This window comes from Tasmannia lanceolata, unplaced genomic scaffold (genome assembly GCF_043159265.1).
Source record: "Tasmannia lanceolata isolate RefF3 unplaced genomic scaffold, GAP_Taslan_0.1 ptg000012l, whole genome shotgun sequence".
Classification (NCBI taxonomy): Eukaryota; Viridiplantae; Streptophyta; class Magnoliopsida; order Canellales; family Winteraceae; genus Tasmannia; species Tasmannia lanceolata.
The window spans coordinates 21883699-21909125 of record NW_027518689.1 but is presented as its reverse complement, the minus strand read 5'-3'; the positions used below and the strand labels follow the sequence as shown (position 1 = coordinate 21909125).

At 39.5% G+C, this 25427-nt stretch overlaps 1 protein-coding gene across 1 annotated transcript; it reads right to left on the bottom strand.

The window, feature by feature from the left end:
- Window positions 1-1292: 1292 nt before the first annotated feature.
- Window positions 1293-11693, bottom strand: LOC143887712 (protein CYPRO4-like). Its single transcript, XM_077391863.1, has 2 exons — window positions 9784-11693; window positions 1293-1770 (listed from the first exon to the last, which is right to left on the bottom strand). The coding sequence occupies exons 1-2, from the start codon at window positions 11449-11451 to the stop codon at window positions 1489-1491; spliced, it is 1950 nt and encodes a 649-aa protein (XP_077247978.1). The 5' UTR covers window positions 11452-11693; the 3' UTR covers window positions 1293-1488.
- Window positions 11694-25427: the final 13734 nt, after the last annotated feature.

Here is a 25427-nt window from a genome sequence, read left to right as displayed (position 1 = left end):
TTTTGGTCCTCACCGAAACCCAAATTTTGGCTTAAATTTTGAACAAAATCCAACGAAATCAAATAAAGTAATATTTTATCTCATACAAAATTTCATTTTGTCTCGTACAAAATGTCAGCCGATCAAACTCTACGGATCAACTTTGCTTTACGAGGATGAAAAGAACAATGAATCAAGATGTGAGCCCAACAATGAATCAAAATGTGAGCCCCAAGATCGACCAATTGCCAAAATCAAGATATGAACTCTCATAATTGAATCCAGCACAAGTGAAATTACCCTAATACCCTCACTTTCCTAGGAAGAATATCCTGATTACCATTTCTCCTTCAATTTAACCAAAATGCCCTTTTTTAAACCTCCTTTCCCGGAAAAAAAAAAAGAAAAAAAAAGCCCTTCATATTTATTTAAAAAATGCATTGTCCTAAATGCATTATGCACCTCTTGCAGCAAACACCAATCATGCTCCCACAAAAAAAAGACATGCCTTTTCTTATCAAGGCAACAAAGAGAAGCATGAGCTATTGTCAGAGATGTTGAATCCACGAGAAAATGTAAGATTTGCCTACCATTATATGATCATCAACAGCAACTGATCATATGAAAAAGACCACAATGTTCATAATATTAATCAAGGTTACAAGATACTGGGAAATTCATTTTCCATGGAACTCTTTACTGCTATTTAGATTCATAAAAGACTCGGTAACCATTTTCAACAATAATAAAAGGTTCAGCATTTTCACTAATTGCAGGATTTTTTTGGGGGAGTGATATTCCTCCCCCCCCCCTAACAGAAATCGTTAACTTTTATGCTTTTGGAGTTAACGGTTGCTTCTCCACCCCCTCGTAAAAGTTATCGATTTCTGTTGGGGGGGGGGGGGGGGGGGGGGGGAGGGGGATATCACTGCCCTTTTTTTGAAAAAGTCTGCAAATGAAAATGATCTCTGAAATTTCCTACTTTTCTTGCTCACAAAAAAGGATAACTTGAACCAACCCTGTTCAACTTTTATTCAGAGACCTTCAATTTATGATGATATCCCACTAAATTAACCATGATCATATCATTTCTCTCTAAATTGCGGAAAGAAAGTGAAGGTTGGACGTTTACCAGGTGTAGTACAAGCTTTCAGTCTCATTCAAGTGCTGGTCTCATTCCATATGTGTTACGCCAATTAACAAAAAGATAATCCTTTCTAGATATCCTTTTATGATAAGGAGGAGCTTGGAGGTTCTGTATAAATTACGTGACGCAGCTCCGGAGAGATTGTCACTCGGGATGATCTCAAAAGTTTCCCAGGAAAAAAATCCATCAGAAATGCTTTTCATGCAATCCAAACAGAGCCTAAAGGGAACACAAACAAGGTGTCAAACAATTGAAACAATCTACAATACACAACTTACCAAAAACAATCTACAATACACACTACTGTCTGTCTCTAGAGATATTGATAGTCAGAATTGCTTCAGAAACTGAGGAGAATGACGCTATCGCCTACTGGAGATACTGAAAGAGCTAACTTTCATGGGTGTGGCGACCACCAGTGGAGCCTCCGGAGAGTCGGTGACTGCGAACTTTTCGTGCATGAAGCGGCTATCAACGATTGATTCGTTCTTGAGAACAATCTTGTAACAGTAACAGCTCTTTAAGCCTTCCTGATTCCGATAGCACTCGTGGCTGCTGTTCTTCACTTGATGGAAATTCCAAATTACACTGAACTTACCGACTGTTGCAACGAGATGGCGTTCCTGCTTTCCGTCTTCCGTGACCTAGTGGCATTATTTATAGAAACACAAGAAGTCAGATTTCTTTTAAAAAAATGAAAAAACAGTCAATTATGTGAAAATCAACAAGGTTAATTTTTTTTTCAGAAATCCACATTGAATATGTGACAAAACAAAGTAACAACAATTTGTTAACATTACAACCACACTTTCGCATTGTCATTGGTAATATTTAGAAAACCATTCAAATCCTTCTAAAATGCATAAATTCATGAGAGGTCAGAAAATAGATATTCAAAGTGGAACGTGAAAAGGATGCAAGAGAGCTGAAAAAAGGAAGATAAAAGTCAAAGTGGACATTGAACCGGGCCTCTTTCGTTCTAGTTCGTGATTCTCTAATTTTGGTGTATTATAGTTAACCTAGATCATGTCAATAAGAAAACCATGGAACGTAAGGCAGCACTCCCAATTTGCAGCACACGGGTGTCCACCCAATATTCATAGGGCTTGCTTGATTGTGCAATGAATGACAACTGCATGCTAAAATATCACCTTGATGAGTAGTATAACTCCCCCTTGACATCCCAAATTAGCATCTCGAGAAGAAATTCAAGTCTGAAGTTCAATCACCTTGCGTTCTGCTTAGGATAGCAAGTTCGTAGATGCTATGCATAAAACAACAGACACCACTTGGTCCTTTACAAACTAGAAGACCATAATTTGCCTCAACCTTCACATTCATTGCGTCTAAACCTTAAAATCAACCTTCAACCCAACACACACATGAAAGAACATCGACCTATATATTGTTTCATTAAGCCATAACCTAACATAGAAAATCTCAGTCTTTTTCCTGGCTGCTGCTTCTAGTTAAATACAAAACACTGAATGTCACCCTGAATGTCCCAGCATGGATCTCATGCTCAAATTGCTTCAGTTTATAACTTGCTGGAAGTTATACATATTTTCATTTGAGTTGTATGCCATGTGAGGTCCACGTAGAAGAACCCAACTAGAACCAGGATTAGAGCCGGGTAGATTCCTTTTACCTTCTTCATTAATTTTTTCTGAAGGATTCATTTAGCCGACCCCAACTAGTTTGGGACAAAGGCTTTGTTGAGTTGAGTTGAGTGTAATTTGTCTCTTCTCCTCATTAAATGTAATCTTGTCATATGGTAAATATTAAAAATACATAAAATAGGTCATGCCACACAATGGGGGCATAATTTTGTATTCTAAACGAACAATTTTCTCTCTTCTCCTTCCTATTACATATAGTAAACTTCATGGGATCAAAGCAGGATTAGATCCACGTTGCCCAAGATCTAATCCCCATCTCTTCTTCAATCTACATCAAGGAGTTCAAACAATCCATCAAAGACTGAAACCGAGACACATGCTAAGTGGTGACTCAAAATCATCCTCAAGGTTTTCTTGTTTGCGCCATGCAGTCTTCCATAGAATGCATGCCCTGTGGCGGCTGTTACATCTCTTTATTAGTGTATAGTTCAAAAAAGAGTGCATAGGTAACCTGTGGAACTGTAGTGCAGATTTGTCACGACATGCAGGTGATGACATTTCGAGATCCAAAATAATTTTTCAGATTGAAAATCTGTTTTTTGTGATTGCGAATTCAAATTCATCAGCATGGTGTTGCTGTGCTCAGTAGTATGTAAATTGTTAGGGAATGATTGAGGTGTTGAAGTTGTTGAGATTGGATCATGTCAAAAGTACATACATCCGGCAGTTCTGTGACATGATCAAGTTCATAACAGACCCAGGAAATAGTCAGATGGACCACCCTAGGGTCCAGATCACGAACGTCAGGTTGGATGGGTAGAATTCCCTTGAATGGTGAATCTGCAAAAATATTTATAGGGAGCATATCCAAAGATAAATAGCCGGATAAGCAAGCCGAAGGAAGATGATCCAAGTTATGAAAAGTTGGAATCTGAAAATCTCACCTCAACGTGAGGTCATGAGACCATGACTGTCACACTATACACAACCAAACGTCAATGGAGTTTTTTTTTTTTTTTTTTTTAGAGGGTAAAGGAAATTTGGGACAATGTTGCCTAAACATACTCCCACAGACATGATATTACTAGAGACTATCAGCTACATCATGATATAGTCATTTTTGTTCAGGGGGGAGAGGTCAAATGAGGAGTACTATGGTACCTCACAACTTGAGCGATTAGCCTTGATTTCTGATTTGAGAGGCACTATATCCAGTGGCAGCACTAATAGAGGAGTGAATCGAAGAAGTATGAGTGCACTCGAGAAGGATAAGCTCACATGCAATCACTATGGGAAGAGATTACACAAGCAAGATGTGTTAGGAGTTGAACCCCCATCTGCGATAGATATTTAACCAACTCAATGCTCATACTACTACTGCTGAGGAAAGACTCATATCCATGATGATCCGGAAGCCCATGATTCTCCCATAGATCCCACAGACCAATCCATTGATGATCTTTGTAAGCGACTTGTTGCTCTCGAGACATTGTGTAACTCTAATATAGATTGCCAAGGTTATAAAGTTTTGTGCTGGTCAACCACTGGGGTTTCTCTCGTCCTGGCCTCTGTTTGCTCTCTGTCATCATATATTGGTGTGGATTGCAGCAGAGTTGCTTTATCCAGGAAAAAGATTTTAGGATTATGCTCTACTTGGAGACGATATTGTCATTGAAGATGGACGTGTAGCAAATGTGTATAAAGATCTCATTGGCATGCTCGGGGTGTATTTCTGCCTTTGCCCATTATGCTTTATTGCCGTCTCCCTATACGAACTGGAAAATTGAGTCAAGAGCTTTTGACCATACCATTGGTAAGGCTCACAATTTTATTTATTTTCTTTTTTATCCTAGAAAAGTAGTGTTATGAACTTATGATAGCCGATGGTACTATTAGCATAGTTGTCAACCCGTGACTCGATTTCTTAATTTTATGACTCATGACTTGACTCGACTTGTGACTTGTAAGAGTTCTTGACAAGAACAGAAATTTAGTTGAAAAAAAATAAAATTATATATCAAAAAATGAAGCATGTAAAAAATATAACCCAATAGCACATAGATAAAGCACTAAGCCAACTATATGCTTCAACTTGCATGCACAAAAATAATTAAGTTCTAAGTTCCAACTTCCAACTTCTCAACCATCGAAACAAGAAAGTCAAGGCCCAAAGACTCAACTCGTGTCTTATTTTTTTCAAGTCGGCTCCCAGTAACTCGTTCACGTCACCAGACGACTCGGAAGAGTCTTCAACACAAGCGAGTCACCCATACGACTCGCCTGGAAAGCCAAGCGACTCAACTCGACTCGGGACTTGACTCATACGAGTTGTTAGAGTCTGACAACTATGATCATTAGTCATGTTTTTTTTTTAATTGAATGATAGAGAATTTTGTTAATAAAGGAAAGGAAAAACCCCGCGGCCCAGATGAACAATACAAGGAAAAGAAAACAGAACAAGGAAAATTACAATAAAAGAACAAAGGCATAAAAGAGGGAGAAAACAAAAAAATAAAAATAAAAAATCTCTAACTGAGACCTACCAACTCCTGCTCGGGCTAACCTATCTGCATCACTATTTACCGATCTCCTAACATGCTGGAACTTGGAAGAGAACCAGAATGCCCTCTACGAGGCCTTGGATCTCATCGACCATATGTGTAATCTAAAAGGATGAGGATGACTCTCGTCCATCCATCGAATGATGTTAATGGAGTCCCTGCACAACCAATCTATCAATGTCTTTGCGATCAATGATCATGATGCCCTGAAGCACCACGCTCAATTCTTCTTCATTGAAATCAGTGATCCCAATGTGGCTAGAGAAAGCCCACCTGGTGACACCGCTCTCATCCCTTAGGACTCCCCCAAACACAACTGACGCAAGATTAGCAAAGCTTGATCTATCAAAGTTCAGCTTTAACGTCTCTGGCTCAGGGGGTTTCTCATCCTTCTCTGCACAAAAGCAAATCTCTCTCCAACAACATTTGAGATCGGAGCTCGAGATAACTTGAAGCAAGGAAGGAACTTCACCCAAAAGATAGTAAGAGAAATAACCTTCATGTAAGTAGTACATACTTTTGGTTGCTCGAGCATTTTTTCCTTCCAAATAACCCATATGGGGGCTAGTAGCCGAACTAATCTGACATCTATCATAACAACTAGAAGTAGATGCCCGCCCATGATTACAATCAGCCCAAGGATTACTATGAGAAAATTCTTGCAAATAATCAATAAATTGTTTAGATTTCACATAAATCACCAATACTAAACTAGTTTATCTTAAAAGTTGAACCAGAAAAGATCAATTCCATGAGTGCAGCCACAACAATAAGTTTTCTATGGTCTAGAAAACTTCACTATTCACATAAGAAACTCAACTTCTTGGTTGCCTTCCTCATGATTTGAACCCAACAACAAGCCAAAGAAAGGAAGCAACACTTTACCGTCCTTGTTTCAAGGAATAAGCAGCTCCCCCCAAGTGGGAGGTGTGCATGCGAATCCGCTTATGCGTCGTGGATTTTTTTGCTTGGGAGTGGACTAACTAACCTTAGTGGACAGATCTGGCTGCTAAGGTCAAAACGTAGACCCGAAAAACTCTATTTTTCCGTCAAAACTTTTCACATCCAACTTTGGCTAATCCCCATATCTGCAACGTCCTCTTTTAGGCAGCAGTAGTGTTCTCTTTCGTATGTAGTAAACTACTAACTAGAACATGATACTCATAAAATATCAGGTACAACACCAATATGGATTAGTAGCTCATCTCTTTAACGGATGTGGCGTTGTTGAATGCTTGCGATCAAGGAGAAGAGGATGAACCACAATTTGTAGTGCTATTTCTGTATCTCCCTGACAAATCCACCCACATTAGGATTGCTATGGCAACCCTACTAAAGCAATTCTCAAATAAATTTCTAGTTTAAAATCTCAATTTCAGTTTTCTTCCTGGCCCTTTTTTAATGATATCTTTCTGGTCCTTGTGCTTCCCATTTTTACCAAAACACTTTCCATGTTTACCCTAATTTTATCTATACATCCTCACCTCTCTAGTCAAATAAGCCGCACCGCATATGAACAAATCTTGGTTTCCAAACAGCAGTTTTTGACTTTCCAAACAATGTTTCTCATCTTCCTTACAGTTTCAAATTTTCCTTACAATGTTTCTCATCTTCCTTACAATTTCCAAACAATGTTTCTCATCTTCCTTACAGTTTCAAACCAAGCTCTAGAAAAGTCATGAGGCATGCTATGCTCTTTCTTTTCCAACCTCACGGATTCTATCTCCGCATGCTATGCACTTACTTTTCCTAAATCACTCTCTCTCTCTCTCTCTCTCTCCCATCTTCTCTTTCCCTCTTCTCTTCATAAATTCCGGGACAATTACCACCTAATAAATGTTATGCACAACATATAGACAATTATTTTTTTGAAAGATGACAAGGATATATTAAAGTCATACGAAGAATACATGTATGGGGGACCAGTAGTCCCCAAGCATTACAATGTATGAAGACCTGGAACAATCTAGGTCGAAGAAAACAAAAAAGGACAACTATAAAACCAAAGATTGGCCCTGCCAACCGTCGTCAAGATCCACCAAAAACAGCTCTGAAAGCCATCGAAACCCATCCACCTTCCAAAAAATTCTTTCCTTCTCCACTCATTGGAGATCTAGCCACCCCTGAAAGATTCCAAAAAATTTGCTAAATCCATTGCGATCTTCCACCAAAGATCTTGACAACCATTGAAACCACTATTCCTTTAAGGAACTTCTTCTTCGCCTATCCTCAGAATGGCCCCCCTCTCAACTGCACACTTGCCCAGTTCGTTTAACAAAGACTCGATTTCGTGGCGAAAAGCCTCTTCACTCCCCACTATGTCCAGCTCCTCCTCTCGTCGATTCCTGTCATCCGGCATTTTTCCGGCCACTATCTTCTCTTCAACATATAGACAATTATTGAAAATCATGCAACGCAACAATTAAGTCCCACTTAAAATATCTCACATCCCAACCAAATTGCAAACATACACATCTCAATAGTGAACTCCCAATTATCATACTTCATATGCCCAATCATACAAGACACATACATACATTCAAAAAAAAAATATACCCAATCATACAAGACACATACATACACATCCTCTACAATTGTCCCCTCTAGTCACTGCCAAGCTATTGTAAATGACTGCAGCTATTATGCTAGTTGCATGATCCAATCTGCACATTCCCAACTCTTTGAATATCAGGTGGAAACATAATGTCCACTCACGACCAGTGAATAAAGCAATCATTGAAATAAGTAACCGATACACAACAACTTCTTAACAAATATACAAATCATTCACAAGTGATGTTTTTATACATTACAGTTTTAAGTTTTAAGCACTCGGAAGTCATGATTATAAATTTTTACACCAATCCACAATGAAATGTACAAAATCTTTGGGAAGGCACCCCTAAGTGGCAGTAGAAATAAAAGCACCTAATGAGTGTACTCAAAACAAAAACCAAAACAACTTATAACGGAGGGTACTTTTAATTTTTAAATATCCTCTCTCTTCAGAAATCATGACCATTCCATTAACTTGAAAATCGTTTGTGAAAAGTCCTTGTTTTTAATAGCAATCCATTCTGAATAGCAATCCTTTCTGAAAGTCCTCTTAAATGGTGATCCTTTATGAAAAGATTGCAGTCCAACACTCCAATTTACACCCACTAAATGGAAAACCTCAAATTTTTGCTTGCTTCTTAGGTTTAACAATTACAAAACAAAAACCAGTTATTTTATAAGTATGTAAGATATTGGGAAGTGCACGCTTGCATGCCTGTGCACACACACTCTCACGTGACACGCACAAGCGCATGTGCGTGCATGCATGCACGTACTCTCCGTACGTGATTATGCAATTCGTAATATCATACAGAGACACTCGAAATAAAAGTTCTTAATGAGTGTACTCAAAACAAAAACCAAAAAAACTCATAATGGAGGGTACTTTTAATTTTTAATTTTTTTTAAATATGCTCTCTCTTAAGAAGCTGACCCCAACTAGTTTGGGACAAAGGCTTAGTGGAGTTGAGTTGAGTTGAGTGGAGTTGAGTTGAGTTGAGTTATGCTCTCTCGTAAGAAATCATGAGCATTTTGTGAAAAGTCATCTTTTTAATGGCGATCCTTTCTGAAAAGATTGCAGTCCAATACTCCAATTTATGCCCACTACATGGAAAACCTCAATTTTTCACTTGATTCTTAGGGTTTAACAATTAAAAAAATAAAATATAAAAAAATAGTTATTGTATAATGTAAGATACTGGGAATTCTAAGTTGTCATTATGATTATTGATTCAGTTTAGGAGGTTTCACAAATATTCTAAATTTAGTGGAGTGCATTTTATAACAAAAACAAAGAAAAAGAAGAGAAGCAAACCAATATATTAACTAAGCCAAGTCCAGCTTCAAGTAGAGGATGTGGTCCATGCCATTGACTTCAAAAATACTTAGGTTCTAAAGGATAGAAAGTCCAACATGGAAAGGAGTAGTAGAAATCAAGCTAAATGAGAGGGATGAAATCAGAAATGTGTACAACATTATAAAAACCAGGTAAAATGCCATACTGTCATTCTAAAAAGCAACCAAGTTCAGGAATGCCCAAATGCATATAGAAAACAATCTTATCAACATATCTTATGTGCAAGCAAACAATCTAGATTGCATGACCAAGAGAGATGCACAGAACTGTCCATGATGACAGACTATCCTCACATAGGAACTTCCAAAAAGGAAGAGAAACTAAAGAAACCTCAAAACAACATCACGCTTAAAGTATAATATTCTCTTCTTTTGTCAACATCCAATGCCCAGTAGAAGATATGCCTACATCAACATATTGTGCAGTTAAAAAATAAGTATAAATAGTAAACACTAACCAAGGATCCTAAAATGAAACCTCGCATGTATATAAATCGAACAGGTTAACTTTTTCATATAAATAAACAATGCACTATGTGTAAGTAAAAACGGATCATATACTTACCCATGAAAACTGTCCCCCATGGAACTTATTGTTTACCCCAGCAAGATGGGAATCCAAAGGAGTCAGCTTCAGCAACCTAGGAGCTGCAATCTTGTTTCCCATACGACCACTAAAACCAGTCTTTGTCTTCCCATCTTTGTCCGTGAACAAAGTGCAGATGAGGATCAGATATGTATCAGTTGTGCCAAGTATCCACTTCCCATCGTAAGTAACATCCACATGGGTGATTGGGGAACCGAGTCCTGGAAAGGCAGTCTTTGCTGCTCTCATTGAGCTCTTTGAGTACAAGCGAATCTTGCCATCAATTGACCCAACAACAATCGAACCATCACCCGTACTTGCAAAGCACTGAAAATTAGTCCCTCTAGAGAATTGATGCCCTTGTGTCCAATTCAAAACAGGGGTATTGGCACTTGCTATCTTCTGAACCATTCCTTTTCGGTCACGCATATCCCACCTACAAAGCCTATTATCATCCAACCCTAGAAACGTGGACTCCGATGGATCCAATTGTGAACCCTTACTGTCATTTGTAATATCCCTCATGGTAATATCGGTCCCATCCTTTTCAAATCTCCATTCAGTAACAACCTTCCCTGTTTCAATGTCAAGCTGATTAAGCCCAGTTGAATGCACCTTCCCTTCATTCATTGGGTTCATTATTAGCATATTCGTCTCGGCCCTCATCAAAAGAGCTTTCTTCGGTGTCATCATCGAATTGCCCCCGAAACTAGTACTCCCCCCGCCCTTACCACTGCTAAAATTGACATATACACCTTTCCCATGAATCCCATGATTCGAATTCTTAACTACTTGAATACTAGAATCACTGACCAAAAAGCTATTATCTAAAGCACCCAATGCCAAGCTCTGTATCCCTCTATTCGCAACCTCCTCAAACTCCTCCATAAGATCCTGACTCCCTCTCACCGGCGTCACCGGACTAGGACTAGGGCTAGGGTTTCCACCAAAGCTCTCCTCCGCATTTTCCCACATCGAATCATCAGCCTTATCAGGCTTTGCCCAACCCATAAAATCATTCCCATAAACCCTAACCTTATTCTCGTCAGTCGCTTCAAACCCATATAAATTCTCAAATAAACAGTCCTGATACTTACCAACAAAAACCTTATAATCATCATCAGTGAAGAATTTCATTGCCCAAACACCATCACAAACAAAATCAACGCGACGCTGTAGGCCAAACATCTTCAATTGCATTGCTGAAGACACTTTTACCCTAATTTTAGAAGCGATTTTCAGAACCCAGAAACCATTACCATCGTCCTCGTCAGATTCTTCAGATTCAGCACTGTTGGTGACAATTTGTGAGGTTTTGATGAAAGAGTAAGTGGTGAGTTTTTCGGAGATAATCCACTTGGCTTTGGGGGAATTGCCACCAACGTGAAGGTAGAGTTTGATGGCGTTTTTGAGATTGGGGTTAGGGTTAGGGTTTGGGGAAGAGGAGGAAGAGGAGGGGGAAGAGTACTTGAGTTTGAGGGATTTGAGGTTGGCATTGACTTGGTCGAGAGAATCTAGGGTTTTTGATCTGCTTGTTTTCTCTGCTGATTGTTGAAATTCTTCTTCTTCTTTTTCATTTTCTTCTTCTTCTTCTTCGGATTCGTAATCAGAGAGTTCCAAACCCTCGCGACTGTGAGAACCTCCCATGATTTTGATGTGAGAGAGAGAGAGAGAGAGAGAGAGAGAGAGAGAGAGAGAGAGAATTTGATTTTTTTTTGAAGTGTTGAAGAATGGGGATCAGGGATTGGTGAATTTTAGGGTTTGGGAGAGGCGCGTGAATGTTAGTGATGTCGACCTTTTTAGGGTTTGCTTTAGGAGAAAGTAAAAGCAAATGTTCGTCTGAGGCTTTTTTTTCTTCTGAAAGTTCGAAATTCAAACTAAAGCCTCGAATGGTCGAATGTAGAGGTAGATGAAAGGGTTTTCTTAAATTTTTTCACCCCACTATAAGATGGATACACCCCACTTTAACGTGATTTGACGTCAAAAGGCGTTAAAGTCTGCCCACAAATCACAATTCACGTAAAAGGGGGTGTACCATCCTACAGGGGGTTTGAAAAAATCATCTGCCTTTTTTTATAATGTTCGTGTGGGCCCCAAAAATAGGAACCGTCTATTTAGTGGGCCCTCTTAGGTAACTAACGATCACATTAAATGAGCAATCTTAGCCGTTCAATCAAGAGTTTAGTAGCTCGTAAATGAATAGTCATGAGATAAAGAACAAAGAAAAGAGATCGACTACCGAGAAGAAAAAGGGAGGAACTTCTTTCTCAATACTCTTTCCATTTAGGCCCTCTTTGTTTTGGACTTTTGAGAATTTATTAACGTCCAAAACCAATTATTGGCCTGAAAATTAACGGCCTGCTCATTTGAGATTGTTAACAATTGACTATGAGCCACAAACTGATTATTCAACTCCAAGGCCCCGTTCGTTTCAGATTATGACAACCAATTGCCAGCCCTAAACCTATTATTGGACTCAAAATAATAGGTTTAAGGATGGCAATCGGTTGTCATTATCTGAAACGAACAAGGCCCAAAAATGGGTTTGGGGCCACGAACTCGAAGCTGTTGAGTTACCGACAAAGGAGTTCCTAACTTTCACGAGCGTCTATGGGTTATCAGCTCATTCACTATGTTTGGATGCCATGGAAATTTTTTCCATAAAATTTTAGTTTATAAAGTGAGAGAGGGCTAGGGAGGGTCAAGATGAGGAGACTTGAGAACGCATAACTAGTAGATGGTAAGAAATGACTAAAAGGAAGAGAAAAAATAAATTGTATTTTGATTAGCATTTTTCTTCTCCTTGTTTTTTAGCCAATACTCGTCATCTCCATCTCCCACTCTCCCTAGCCCTCTTTCACCACTTGATAAACTAAAATTTCGTGGAAAAAATTTCCATGGCAGCCAAACAAAGGCCTCAAAAGGAGTGTGATACGATCTCTGAAAGATCGCTCTTCAAAATGCTATCAAGAAAGGGTTTCAGAATTCAGAGAAACACAGAGAATAAGAAGAGGGAAAGAAATAGAGGGGAAAACTCTTGAATCTTTTTCATTACCTTTTCTCATTGGTTTTACAACTACTTAAGGATTCAATCACACGGATTGGTACAACTGTCATTCTACACTAACAAACTAATATTCTCTTTTACCTGATCCTAAAAGACAAGTGTGTAATCTTGCACTTCACTCATTAACTACATATTTATCCCCTAACCAACAACTACTGACTGACATAGTCCTTTAGCCATCCAGGTTTCTCTTCATGGCTTCTGTCCTCTACTTCTCTAGTATACTGATTTATGTCTTGGGGTATTGCTACCTGTTTGCTATCATTGCCCACCCCATGAAGAATGACCTTGTCCTCAAGGTTCAAAGTCGGAAAATCAGACTGCAAGGTGGACAAATTTTCCTAGGAAGTATCTTCTGGTAACAAGCCATGCCATTGCACAAGTACCTGCGTAACATGCATATTATGTTGGATTACCACCCTTGTATCCAAAATCCCCAGTGGTGAAATGAGAGGATGATTGTCAACACTCTGGGCAGGTAACTCGCAAACAACATGCGGTGTAGGTCCATAAAATGGCTTAAGCTGGGAAATATGAAAATAGGGTGAATGCGGCTACTATCAGGAAGCTTGAGTTTATAAGCCAGTGAACCAACTCTGCCTGTTATCTCATAAGGACCATAAAATCGTTTACTCAGTTTCTGAGAAGCTCTATTAACGATAGATTGTTAGCGATAGGGTTGTAGCTTGAGTAAAACCCATGTTCCGATCTCCAACTGCTTGTCGACTCTGTGTTGGTCTGCCATGTTCTTCATACGAGATTTAGCCTTGTGCAAATTAATTTTTAATTGAGCTAAAATAGTATCTCGTTGTCGTAATTCGGTATCGACGGCCTCGATCAAAGAACTGCCAATGAAAAATCGATGTGTATGAAATAGCAAACCATTCTTGGCAGAAAATGCGGGTGCGGCTGATCCCTTACGGACCTGATCATGTAACTCTAATAATTCAGAATGGGTGGCATTCTCAAGTTGAAGCTGGAAAAAATGCTGAATATTGGTGTGACATCGCCATTTGCATCTGTCCTGAAATGTCTGAATTGAGTACATGGCTAGAATCTGCAACTCGTGATAATGCATCCGCTACCTGATTGTCTTTGCCTGATGGAGTAGGATTGGAGGGATTGTCGAGACAAACTAAGTGAAAATAGGAAGCAATGGAATCAATTTTGGTTAACCCCTTTAACTGAGCTGCCTTTAGAGGACTAGGATTCAAGTTAGGATCCCCAACCAGTTTTATAGGTTTATCATTCCAAGTGAATTCCAATGTGGACAGTTTGTAATTGGTTAAGATGGGACCTAACTCAGCCAACCATTGAATTCCTAAGACTATATATGCCCCTTTGATTGGTAGTATGAAGAGATCTAAAAATAAAACATGTGATTGCAACATAAGCTTGACTTTTAAGCATTTCTTAGAACAGAGAAGGTATTCACCATTGCCAATTGTAGACATTCCATTTTGACCGTACCTTGAGCTTCCCATGTTTGAGCAAAAACCCATCCAAATTAATCACTTAGGGTCCCAAATTTCACCCCAAGGTAGGTTAGGGTCCCAGCAAGGTCCCTGCAAATTTTGGTCAAAATCCGAACTCGTTTACCTAGCGAACGAGTCAAGCAATGTTGTGGTGCAAGTTCGCAGAAAGGGGGTGCATTTATCCTGAATGGGGCCGAACATGGGCCGAAAAAGACAAAAATGGCGGGCGCGCCATATCAATTGCTTGCGCGCCTTATCAACTTGAGGTGCGAATATCAATTCTGATTTTTTTTTGAGGTGCGAATATCAATTCTGATTTTACTTATAAATATTACGTATTCTCTCATTAAAAGAGAGAGAGAGAGAGAGAGAGAGAGAGAGAGAGAGAGAGAGAGAGAGAGAGAGAGAGAGAGAGAGAGAGAGAGTTTTCTTCCCCAAATTTTTTCCCCTTTTCCCTCATTTTTTTTCCGATCAACTTCGTCTTCTCCGGCAAGCTCCGGCGAGCCCGGCCAAATCTTCTACCTTCTTATTCTTCTTCATCTTTTACTTTCTTCTTCTTCTTCTTCAGCTATATCTTTAGAAATTCTAAGAAATTCTTCTTCGGATGTTGAAACTCTAATCTCTACCACTTTTTCACCCGATCCATTAGCTACCTGTAGAAACTTTAAATCAACAACTTTAAGCTTTAGATCCACCTTCTTCAACCTCTAGTCATGCATTAAACTTTAGATCTAGCTTTGAAACCTTAACTCAAACTCGAGCTTCGGCAAGGCTCCGAGAGCTTTTGAAAGAAGAGGACTCAATGAAGGGATCTGCATGTTTACAGATCCGTTGGTTTGAGGCATAGATCTGGCAAGCTTTGCCTGATTCCGATCAAGATCCAACTGATAATCATCCATAAGCTTCTTCGTTTCTCTTTTCATCTATCTTTCTAGAGCTCTAAATCAAGCTACGAAAATCTCAGATTTGTGTGGAGAGAGAGAGAGAGAGAGAGCTTGAATCTGGTGTTATCTCTGGAGATTTTTCACTGTCTTAGTTTTGGTTGAAAGAAAGCGGGAAGAAAGATTGACATTAGGAGTGTTGTTTCACTCTCTAATAATTTTGTTCTGGTGAAGTTTTTGAAAGATTGAGTAGCAGAAAAAGGTTAGTATTGGCTTATTTTCAGATATTTCCTTCAATCTTAATTGCTATGACATGTTCATTTTGTTTCCCTATGTATAATTTCCTCTCTTGAATTAGCAATGCGATTAGATTAGTTTTTTATATAGATTTGTCAAAATGAAACTGTTCTAGTTCTGTTCGGTCAAACCTTTGGGATAAAAGCTAAATCATCTCCCTTTCAAAATTTTGAAGCTAAAGGGTATCGGTTTGCTAGATTGAAAACTCAAGAAGACAATCTAGTCAGCAGCAAGACTTCCCATGAAGAAAGAGCTGATGAGTTGTAGAAGGAGTTCCTCAACCATGAAGAACTCAAGAATGCAAGTAGTGCAAACAAGAGTTGAGACAGATGGTTTGCTAGACCAAAAATTTGGAAGGACATTAGTCATGAGTTCCCGCAAGGAGGGAATGGACGAGATGGAGAAGCAGTCTTCAAACAGGGCAGGATCTCGGAATCTGAGTAGTGTCGGCGAGACTTACTTTGATACCCTTCTAAACTAGGGGCATTAAAACTGAGCAATCCGAAGAGGGGTAATAACTATGACGGAAAAACCGATGGAGGAAATTAATGCCTCTTGACATGGTTTTCGAAATTACTCTAAGAGCGGCTAGCCTTACCCTAAAAAAATAATAATACATTGGATCTAAGGGTGAATCAAAAGTGAGTCGTCCTTTGAATCGTATAAATTTTCTTTGATCGAGTCATTAGAAGTCTATTCCTCATTCTTATCCATGTTTCTCTCAAGGTGTAAAGTTCTCAAGGTCTAAAGTTGTCTGGCACTGGAGAGCGACAGTACACCTTCCAAAATGCGAAGAAAATTCAAAGAAAATCCTGGTTTAGGAATCAAAGAGAGGCAAGAGACATCTTGTTCAGACCTGCCAGAGACATCAAGGCTTCAAACAGTGAGCAATGACAAAAGGAATTCTCAGACTCAGCCATTCTAGATATTCGTCTTCCTATTCCAAAGAAAGAACCTATGCAAATTCAAATTTCCCTTACCTATCCTGGTTCCGCTTCCTTAAGACTCTTGTCATGGAATCACAACACACTAGGGGCATCTTTTATGACTTGCGTCATAAAAGATATCAAGCACACAAAAGGCAATCAATGCCAATGTCTATAGCAAGTTGAAATAAGAGAGGTACGAGTATCTCTCGAACTAAACCTCTAAACTCCTCAGACGAGTCCACTCTCCTGAAGAGTCAACTTCTTAAGAAAATCAGTTTCCTCAGCGGAGTCTAGAATTTGCTCCTGTAGCCTTTAATACCCAGCAGAATAAAAAAAAGAAGGGGTCGATAGCCAAAACCCAGAAAGTTATTCGAGTCTGGTCCTGGCAAGGAACCCGCACTCCCATTGTTCTCAGCAAGAGGCGATCAATCTCTCAGTGGAATCAATTGGAATTCTAATGTTTGTGTACCTCCTAGTAGTTAGTATGGGGAGCAACCTTTCTACAGGTCCATCTAACTATTATTCCAAGAAGAAGCCTTTCCATAGGCCCGTCATACCTTTGATTCTCGTACTGTCTCATGTAGACTTCGGCTTGATCAAGGTATCCTCGACTTTTCGTGTTCATTTACAACCAGGTCGATCCTCTGAGCCTTTGACTCATTCGTAGTCCAGCTCATATCTTTGACCTCTCGGTTCATTTGCAACCCGGTCAATCATTTGAGAATCTGTTTCATCATACTACCGAGAGTCTGTCTCATTACCCCATTGAGAATTTGTCTCACCATTTCATTGAGAGTTTGTCTCATTATTCTATTGAGAGTCTGTCTCACTATTCCATTGAGAATTTGTCTCACCAATCTTTTGAGCCTTTGACTCATTCGCAGTCTAGCTCATATCCTCGACCTTTCGGTTCATTCGCAACCAGGTCAATCCTTGGAGCCTTTGACTCATTCGCAGTCTCGTTCATATCCTCGCCCTTTCGGTTCATTCGCAACCAGGTCAATCCTTTGAGCCTTTGACTCATTCGCAGTCTTGCTCATATCCTCGACCTTTCGGTTCATTCGCAACCAAGTCGATCCTCTAAGCCTTTGACTCATTCGCAGTCTAGCTCGTATCCCTGACTTTTCGGTTCATTCGTTACCAAGTCGATCCTTTGAGCCTTTGACTCATTCACAGTCTAGCTCGTATCATTGACTCTTTGGTTTATTCGCAATCGGGTCGATCACGGAGCTTTTTGAATCCTTCATAGTCAAGCTTTCAGTTAATCTGTAACCGAGTCAATTCTTTAACTTCTGATTTTGTCAGGTTATTACATTTCTAGTTCATTCGCAACCAAGTCATTGTTCTGACCTTTTTGGTTCATTCGCTACCAGGTCAATCCTCGACTTTCCGGTTCATTCGCAACCGAGTCGATCTCGGAGCTTTTTGACTCCTTCGCAGTCAAGCTTTCGGTTAATCTGTAACCGAGTCAATTCTTTAACTTTTGATTCTGTCAGGTTATTACATTTCTGGTTCATTCGCAGCCAAGTCATCGTTTCGACCTTTTCGGTTCATTCGCTACCGGGTCAATCCTTGACTTTCTGGTTCATTCGCAACCAAGTCGATCTTTGAGTTTTTGACTCTTTCGCAGTCAAGCTTTTCGGTTAATCTGTAACCGAGCTAATCCTTTAATTTCTTATTCTGTCAGGTTATTACCTTTCTGGTTCATTTGCAACAAATTCATCGTTCCGGCCTTTTTGGTTCATTCGCAACCGGGCTAAAATCTTAGACTTTTCAGCTCGTTCGCTGCCAAGTTTCTCGCTGATTTCTTGATTCATTCGCAATCAAGCTAATCTCCCTGAATCTGACTCACTCACAGTCGAGTTAATCTTCCAATTCTTAGCTCATTTGCAGATAAAATCAAATTCCTAACTTTCTGGTTCATTTGCAACCAAGTCATTATTTTGGTCTTATAGTTCATTCGCAACAAGGCCAATGGCCCTGATTCTGGCTCTTTCACAGTCAAGTCACCCATTTGCTTTTCGGTTCATTCACAACCAAGCAAATTTCTGACCTTCTGACTCATTCGCAGTCAAGTCCATTATCCAATCTTCTAGTTCATTCGCAACCGAGATAATATTCCTGATACTCTGACTCCTTCGCAGTCAAGTCAATTATCCGATTTTCTAGTTCATTCGCAACTGAGCCAATTTCCAATTCTTCAACTCATTCGCAGTCAAGTAAGTGTTCCATTTTTTTGGTTCGTTTGCAACCACGCTAATATCCCTGATTCTCTGACTCCGTCGCAGTCAAATCAATTCCCCGTCTTTTGGTTCAGTCGCAACCAAACCAATTTCCTTCCCGGCTCTCTCACAGCCAAATCAATCCTTTAAAGTTTTGCAAGAGAGGCTATCTCATCCATATATCCATTATTGAGTTACGAGTTGGAAAGAGGCTATATCACCAGCGTTTGCAGAGTCAGAGTCCGGTGAAAGGTTATTTCAGCGTGTTATCTTTGTAAATATCATTTTCAAAACCAAAAATTAAAATTTGATTTGCTTCTTTTTCGGGTCAGCCAAAATGGTTTGTCTGTTCAGCTTTGACATTCGCGTGACAAGCACGCTCTGCCAAAGAGGGGCATCTGTAGACACCCCATTTTGACCGTACCTTGAGCCTCCCGTGTTTGAGCAAAAACCCAACCAAATTAATCACTTAGGGTCCCAAATTTCACCCCAAGGTAGGTTAGGGTCCCAGCAAGGTCCCTGCAAAATTTCGTCAAAATCCGAACGCGTTTACTTAGCGAACGAGTCATGTAATGTCGTGGTGCAAGTTCGCAGAAGGGGGTGCATTTATCCTGAATGGGGCCGAACATGGGCCGAAAAAGACAAAAATGGCGGGCGCGCCATATCAATTGCTTGCGCGCCTTATCAACTTGAGGTGCGAATATCAATTCTGATTTTACTTATAAATATTACGTATTCTCTCATTAAAGAGAGAGAGAGAGAGAGAGAGAGAGAGAGAGAGAGAGAGAGAGAGAGAGAGAGAGTTTTCTTCCCCAAATTTTTTCCCCTTTTCTCTCATTTTTTTTCCGATCAACTTCGTCTTCTCCGGTAAGCTCCGGCGAGCCCGGCCAAATCTTCTACCTTCTTATTCTTCTTCATCTTTTACTTTCTTCTTCTTCTTCTTCTTCAGCTATATCTTTAGAAATTCTACGAAATTCTTCTTCGGATGTTGAAACTCTAATCTCTATCACTTTTTCACCCGATCCATTAGCTACCTGTAGAAACTTTAAATCAACAACTTTAAGCTTTAGATCCACCTTCTTCAACCTCTAGTCATGCATTAAACTTTAGATCTAGCTTTGAAATCCTAACTCAAACTCTAGCTTTTTCCATTTTCTCTTTTCCGATCACGTTCCGGTGAGATTCCGGCCGAGCTTTGGCAAGGCTCCGAGAGCTTTTGAAAGAAGAGGACTCAACGAAGGGATCTGCATGTTTACAGATCCGTTGGTTTGAGGCATAGATCTGGGAAGCTTTGCCTGATTCCGATCAAGATCCAACTGATAATCAATCATAAGCTTCTTCGTTTCTCTTTTCATCTATCTTTCTAGAGCTCTAAATCAAGCTACGAAAATCTCAGATCTGTGAAGAGAGAGAGCTTGAATCTGGTGTTATCTCTGGAGATTTTTCACTGTCTTAGTTTTGGTTGAAAGAAAGCAGGAAGAAAGATTGACATTAGGACTGTTGTTTCACTCTCTAATAATTTTGTTCTGGTGAAGTTTTTGAAAGATTGAGTAGCAGAAAAAGGTTAGTATTGGCTTATTTTCAGATATTTCCTTCAATCTTAACTGCTATGACATGTTCATTTTGTTTCCCTGTGTATAATTTCCTCTCTTGAATTAGCAATGCGATTAGATTAGTTTTTGATATAGATTTGTCAAAATGAAACTGTTCTAGTTCTGTTTGGCATAAATTTCTTTGGAATTTGTTAACTAAATGGCATTATATTCCTTCTACCTGGGCGAAATTAGATGATGCTTATGCCCTAGCAGGTTTTAGATTCTCATTATATATGTGCTGGGGGGAATTCATGATATATGTGCTGGAAAGGAATTCATGATAGAATCACCTTGTTTGAATTCCTTTTATACCTATGCTATGAGGCTCACTGAAATATTCTACTGATCTGAACCAATATGCGCTCATTCCTTTCAACCCTATTTTGTTTTCAACATATTTTCTTGTGTAGGTTCAGATTTCAGTTTCTATACTAGATTTTCATGTTTTCATTTCATGGTATATGACTCCCAATTCAAGCATGGCTATTGGTTTTGTGGTTGCATGTCGAAACTTCCATGATACCTTGGGTATCTATCAAATGTTTTGTGAGCAAAGGCTTGAATACATGGCGTAAAATATCAGCCACTAGAGCACTTAATGAGAGTTGGGCATGATGATTTTTGCTTGCCTGTTGAATGGTAGAAGGTCAAGTAATACTATGATAAATTCCTATTAGAACTTAACCACCTTGTTTGCTCATAGCACTGCTTTTGGTTTCTTTTTTAGCTTTAAAAAGATCATTAAGTGCAGAGATACTACTCGTTGATTCCATCCCTGTCTTTTGTCACTCCTACTTCATTTGTTACTCTTTTCCCTTACATTTGATTATGCTCCTACAATCCAATATAACCCAACATTATGTAGAAGCTCCTCATTTTTAACAGCATGCATCATCTCATGATTCAAATCTTAATCTTTTAAAGGGAATGTAGTTCATGATTTTTTGTGTTCTTGGATCTTAAGGCGAATAGTCTTGCTGACCTTGAAAGCAATATTGGTTCATGTTAGGAATACAATGATAGTTTAATTTTTATATGGTGTGGTATATGCTAATGTTGATGGCTATTGATGTTGCCTTGCTACAGCCATCTAATCTCTTTTGGTTTTCTTCCTTAGTACTGATTGAACTTGAAAGTGACGGAGGTCTTGGAATGTTCATTACAAATTTAGGGCCCTATTAGTGTTGCATCGGATTCTAAGATTGAGAGTTCGTTCCTCTGTTCCTGTCAGGAATTGGGAGTTTAAGGTTCTCTTTTTCTTTTACATTGATTGATCTTTCATGCTCGTTAATAGAAGTTTTATTCGTTGAACTCGAGCATCACCCTTCTGGTCCTCTGCGCACAAGTGTTCGTCGAGCTTACGCCTTGGAGGATTCCTGCAATCAGTTGCGGATGCGTTCCATTTGGGATCTCAAGAGCGTTTAACTGTTCCATTGCGAGGGCGATGAAGGCGTTAGCCCAAGCCCATTATTAGGGGACTTGCTCAGTCCAAGTAGCACTCCTCTCTCTCATTTAAAAGACTTGCTCAAGTCTTTTAGATAGTCTTTTAGATGTATATCCCTTAAGACCTTAGTTTCCCTTATTTATCGCTAGGGCGATGAAGGCGCTAGCCTAAGCCCATCCTTAGGGGATTTACCTAGCATTCCCCTCTCATTTAGAAGACTTGCCCAGTCTTTTTAGATATGTACCCTTGAACATTAGAAACCCACTCATTGTAAGGGCAATGAAAGTTTCATCTAGAGCCCACCCATTTTTAAAGAGACAAGCTATGACTCAGTAAAAAAGTCAAATCATTCGGAGACAGGCTTTGTCTCATTAGCACCTCCTTCTTAGAATTACTAATTTTAGAGTCAGTCCTTAGCATAAGAATCTATCCTTAACTAGAGAGTCAGTCCTTGTTTCAGGAGTCTGTCCTATCATCATAGGGGTTAGGATTCTTTCCAACCTCTTATCAAATCATGTGATTTTTATCCGCTCCTGCAAGGTATAGGATGCTGTCCAACCCTTGCAGAGTTGTTATTCTGTTCATTCCCCCGCAAAGCATAGGATGCTGTCCAACCTTTGCGGGATATTAGGAGTTTGTCCTACCCTTATGATGATAGGATTCTGTCCTGTTGAGTCAAAAATATCTGAAAAATAAAAAATCTCAAAAATCTTGAGTCATTAGGAGTAGTTAGGAAAGTCTTTTCCGAACTACGTTGGCTTGATCCTCTTCCACGAGGTACGTAGTGCAGCTTGGGATCCATATCCCAAGTCCAGCCAAATTTTCAAAAATAAACATTTCAAATTCTCCAAAAATATAAAAATTATTCAAAACTTTTTTTTTCAAACAGATCTTCACCTAGAGTTAGGAGTTTGTCCTAGCTGTTTAGGGTGTTTTAGAGTTAGGAGTCTGTCCTGATTTGTCTTGATGTGGTGTGTCCTGTCGTGTGAGTGTCCCCTAGAGTTAGGAGGACTCGAGTCGATCGGTTAGACATTTAGTCGAACCGATGGCTAGACTAGGAAGCATATAGTCAGCCCATGGTTTTCATTAGGTTGCACAGCCTAGTTACACATAGGATGTAGGGCTCATCTGGATTAGCTTAAGGCTAATCAACTTGCATTAGTTAGGGCATATAGAGAGTCCTAAAAATCGCCAATTCACATGAACTTAAACAATTGTGCAAAAAGCTTTAAAAATCAGTCGAGTTTAGTGGATCAAGTCTAGGATAGCGGTTCTAGATGGTTAGGCATCGTAGTTAGAATAGGTCATCGAACTACGTTGACTCCGATTCTTCCCGAGGACGGGATACGTAGAGCAGCCAGGGTGGATGGCCATTCTGGTCCGAGTCAAGTATTGCATTAGAGTTTTAGGATTCGTCTTGTCGAGTCGTGTATAGAATTGAATTGTGTTGTGTGTTTTGCTGTGTTTTCTTACTTTCATGTACTGACCCTATACCTTTAGCTGTAGCATGCATGTGTTTGCACACCAGAACTCAGACACCAATTAGGTATGACACTCATAACCTAGCTATTCTTAATCGACACTTCTTTCATCTATCTTGTGTGTGCTTATTATTATCTCCGAGACATGCATGATTAGGTAGACGTCTTTTCGGAGATATTCGTTCCCATTTCACATGACTTTCGCCCAAAACTCTTCAAAATCATTAAGTAAATGGCATAAGAGACCAGGTGTTTGCACTTGGGCGGATGAGGTGCTCTTCGGACCTTCCAAATTCGTAACCAGGCACGAACCTTCTTTTTATATCTCTGGTTATTCGTGGCAACAGAGCATAGTATGGGATCCAAGGCCCACTTCCTTGGATGGCGACTCTTCTTTGTTTAAGGTACGCTTCGAATCTGGGCTAGTCCCCGAATAGAGAGGTATCTCACCATATATCGCCACTCATGCTGTGAGAGGCATTCTTCTTTCGAGAGTTCCTTGGTAGAGCTTTCCATTCACGTGGATGATCCTGAGACTAGTGTGGGGCTCGTCCCCCGCCTCTCTCGGATCGGGGTCCACACCAATAAGGATTTTGAACGGGGAAGTTGGTAGAATAGGCCAATTCAAAGATGTAGCAACTTTTTCCTTGACAAAATTATGAGTAGACCCACTGTCAATTAAACATGAACTGATGTGGCTGCATTTATTCCTGTAAGACGAATGGTACTCGGATTTTGGTCGCCACCCATAGCATGAAAACTGATTTCTGCAGGTTTGTAGGAAGAAAAAATGGCACCTTGTTCTTCAGTAAGTAAATTTGGAAAAGACTCATTGGAGGAAATTTCTGTATCAACATCTAATGCTGAAAGATGATATAATCTTTTCTTACAATCGTGCCCTTGGAAATATTTTTCATCACAAAAATAGCAAAGTCCTTTGTCCCTCTTAATTTTCATTTTTTCTTTGGTAAGTTGTCTTGTTCGGATTGGAATTTGTTTGAGGGAAGGTGCTGGGAGTGCCGGAACAGAAACATTAGGTGGATTTGGTAACAAACCAGGATTTCCTGTAGGTTTGGACCAAGTAGATTTCCATGATTTTCACATGTCATCGTATTTTTGTTCGTAAATTCGAGCCAATGAAAAAGCTTGTAACAAAGAAGAAAGATTTTTCACCAACAATTCTCGCTTTAGATCAGGTTTTAGGCCAGAGATGAAGAAACTAATAAGGAAAGATTTGGACAGACCACTCACCTTATTGGAAAGATCTTCAAATCTAGACTGATAATCCTCCACCGAAGTGATTTGATGAATCTTTGCAAGAGCTCCTTTATGATATTCATAAAGAGAAGGCCCAAACCGTAATTGGATCGCATCCAAGAACCCGCACCAAGAATGCAATAAATTCTTAGTTTTAGCCCATTGAAACCAGGCAAGAGCAGAACCTTCTAAATGAAAAGAGGAGATTATCAATCTCTGATCCTATGGTGTACTGTAATAGTTAAAAAACTGTTTGATCTTGAATGTCCACCCAATCGGATCTGTACCATCAAACTTTGGTACATCCATACGAATGAAGCGACTGGAATTGGTTTGTAAGGGTACAATCCCATTTGGGAACTTCCAGACAGTTGATCCTCGTTACTGACTCTTGGAATGGCAATTGATTGAGGTCTAGTTTGTAATTGTTTAATCAGATTCACCAATTCCTCATGTTGTTGTGCTTGCAAATGGCGTAATTCATTTAGCTACTGTTGATTGTGTTTTAATTGTTCGTCAATCTTGGATTGAGCACGTGTGTTATCAGCCATTGACAGATCAAAATGAGTATGGAGAAAAAGAAAACAGAGTAATGTGAGAAAGAAAACAAAGGAAGGTGAGAAGATCAAATGAAAGCACCAACGAAACAATCTCCGAAAGATCGCTCTTCAAAATGCTATTAAGAAAGGGTTTCAAAATTTAGAGCAACAGAGAGAAGAAGTAGAAGGAAAGAAAGAGAGGGAAAGACACTTGAATCTTTTTCATTACCCTTTCTCATTGGTTTTATAACTACTTAAGGATTCAATCACATGGATTGGTACAGCTCTCATTCTACACTGACAAACTAATATTCTCTTTTACCTGATCCTAAAAGACAATTGTGTAATCATGCACTTCACTCATTAATTACATATTTATCCCCTAACTAACAACTAATGACTGGCATAGTCCTTTAACCATCCAGGTTGATGCTTA

What these genes read in the sequence shown, in the direction of transcription:
- LOC143887712 (XM_077391863.1), bottom strand. Translation starts at nt 11,451, where the DNA reads ATGGGAGGTTCTCACAGTCGCGAGGGTTTGGAACTCTCTGATTACGAA. An exon ending in ATGGGGGACAGTTTTCATGG is followed by an intron (nt 1,771 to 9,783) that starts GTAAGTATATGA and finishes TAATGCCACTAG; the next exon opens with GTCACGGAAGACGGAAAGCA.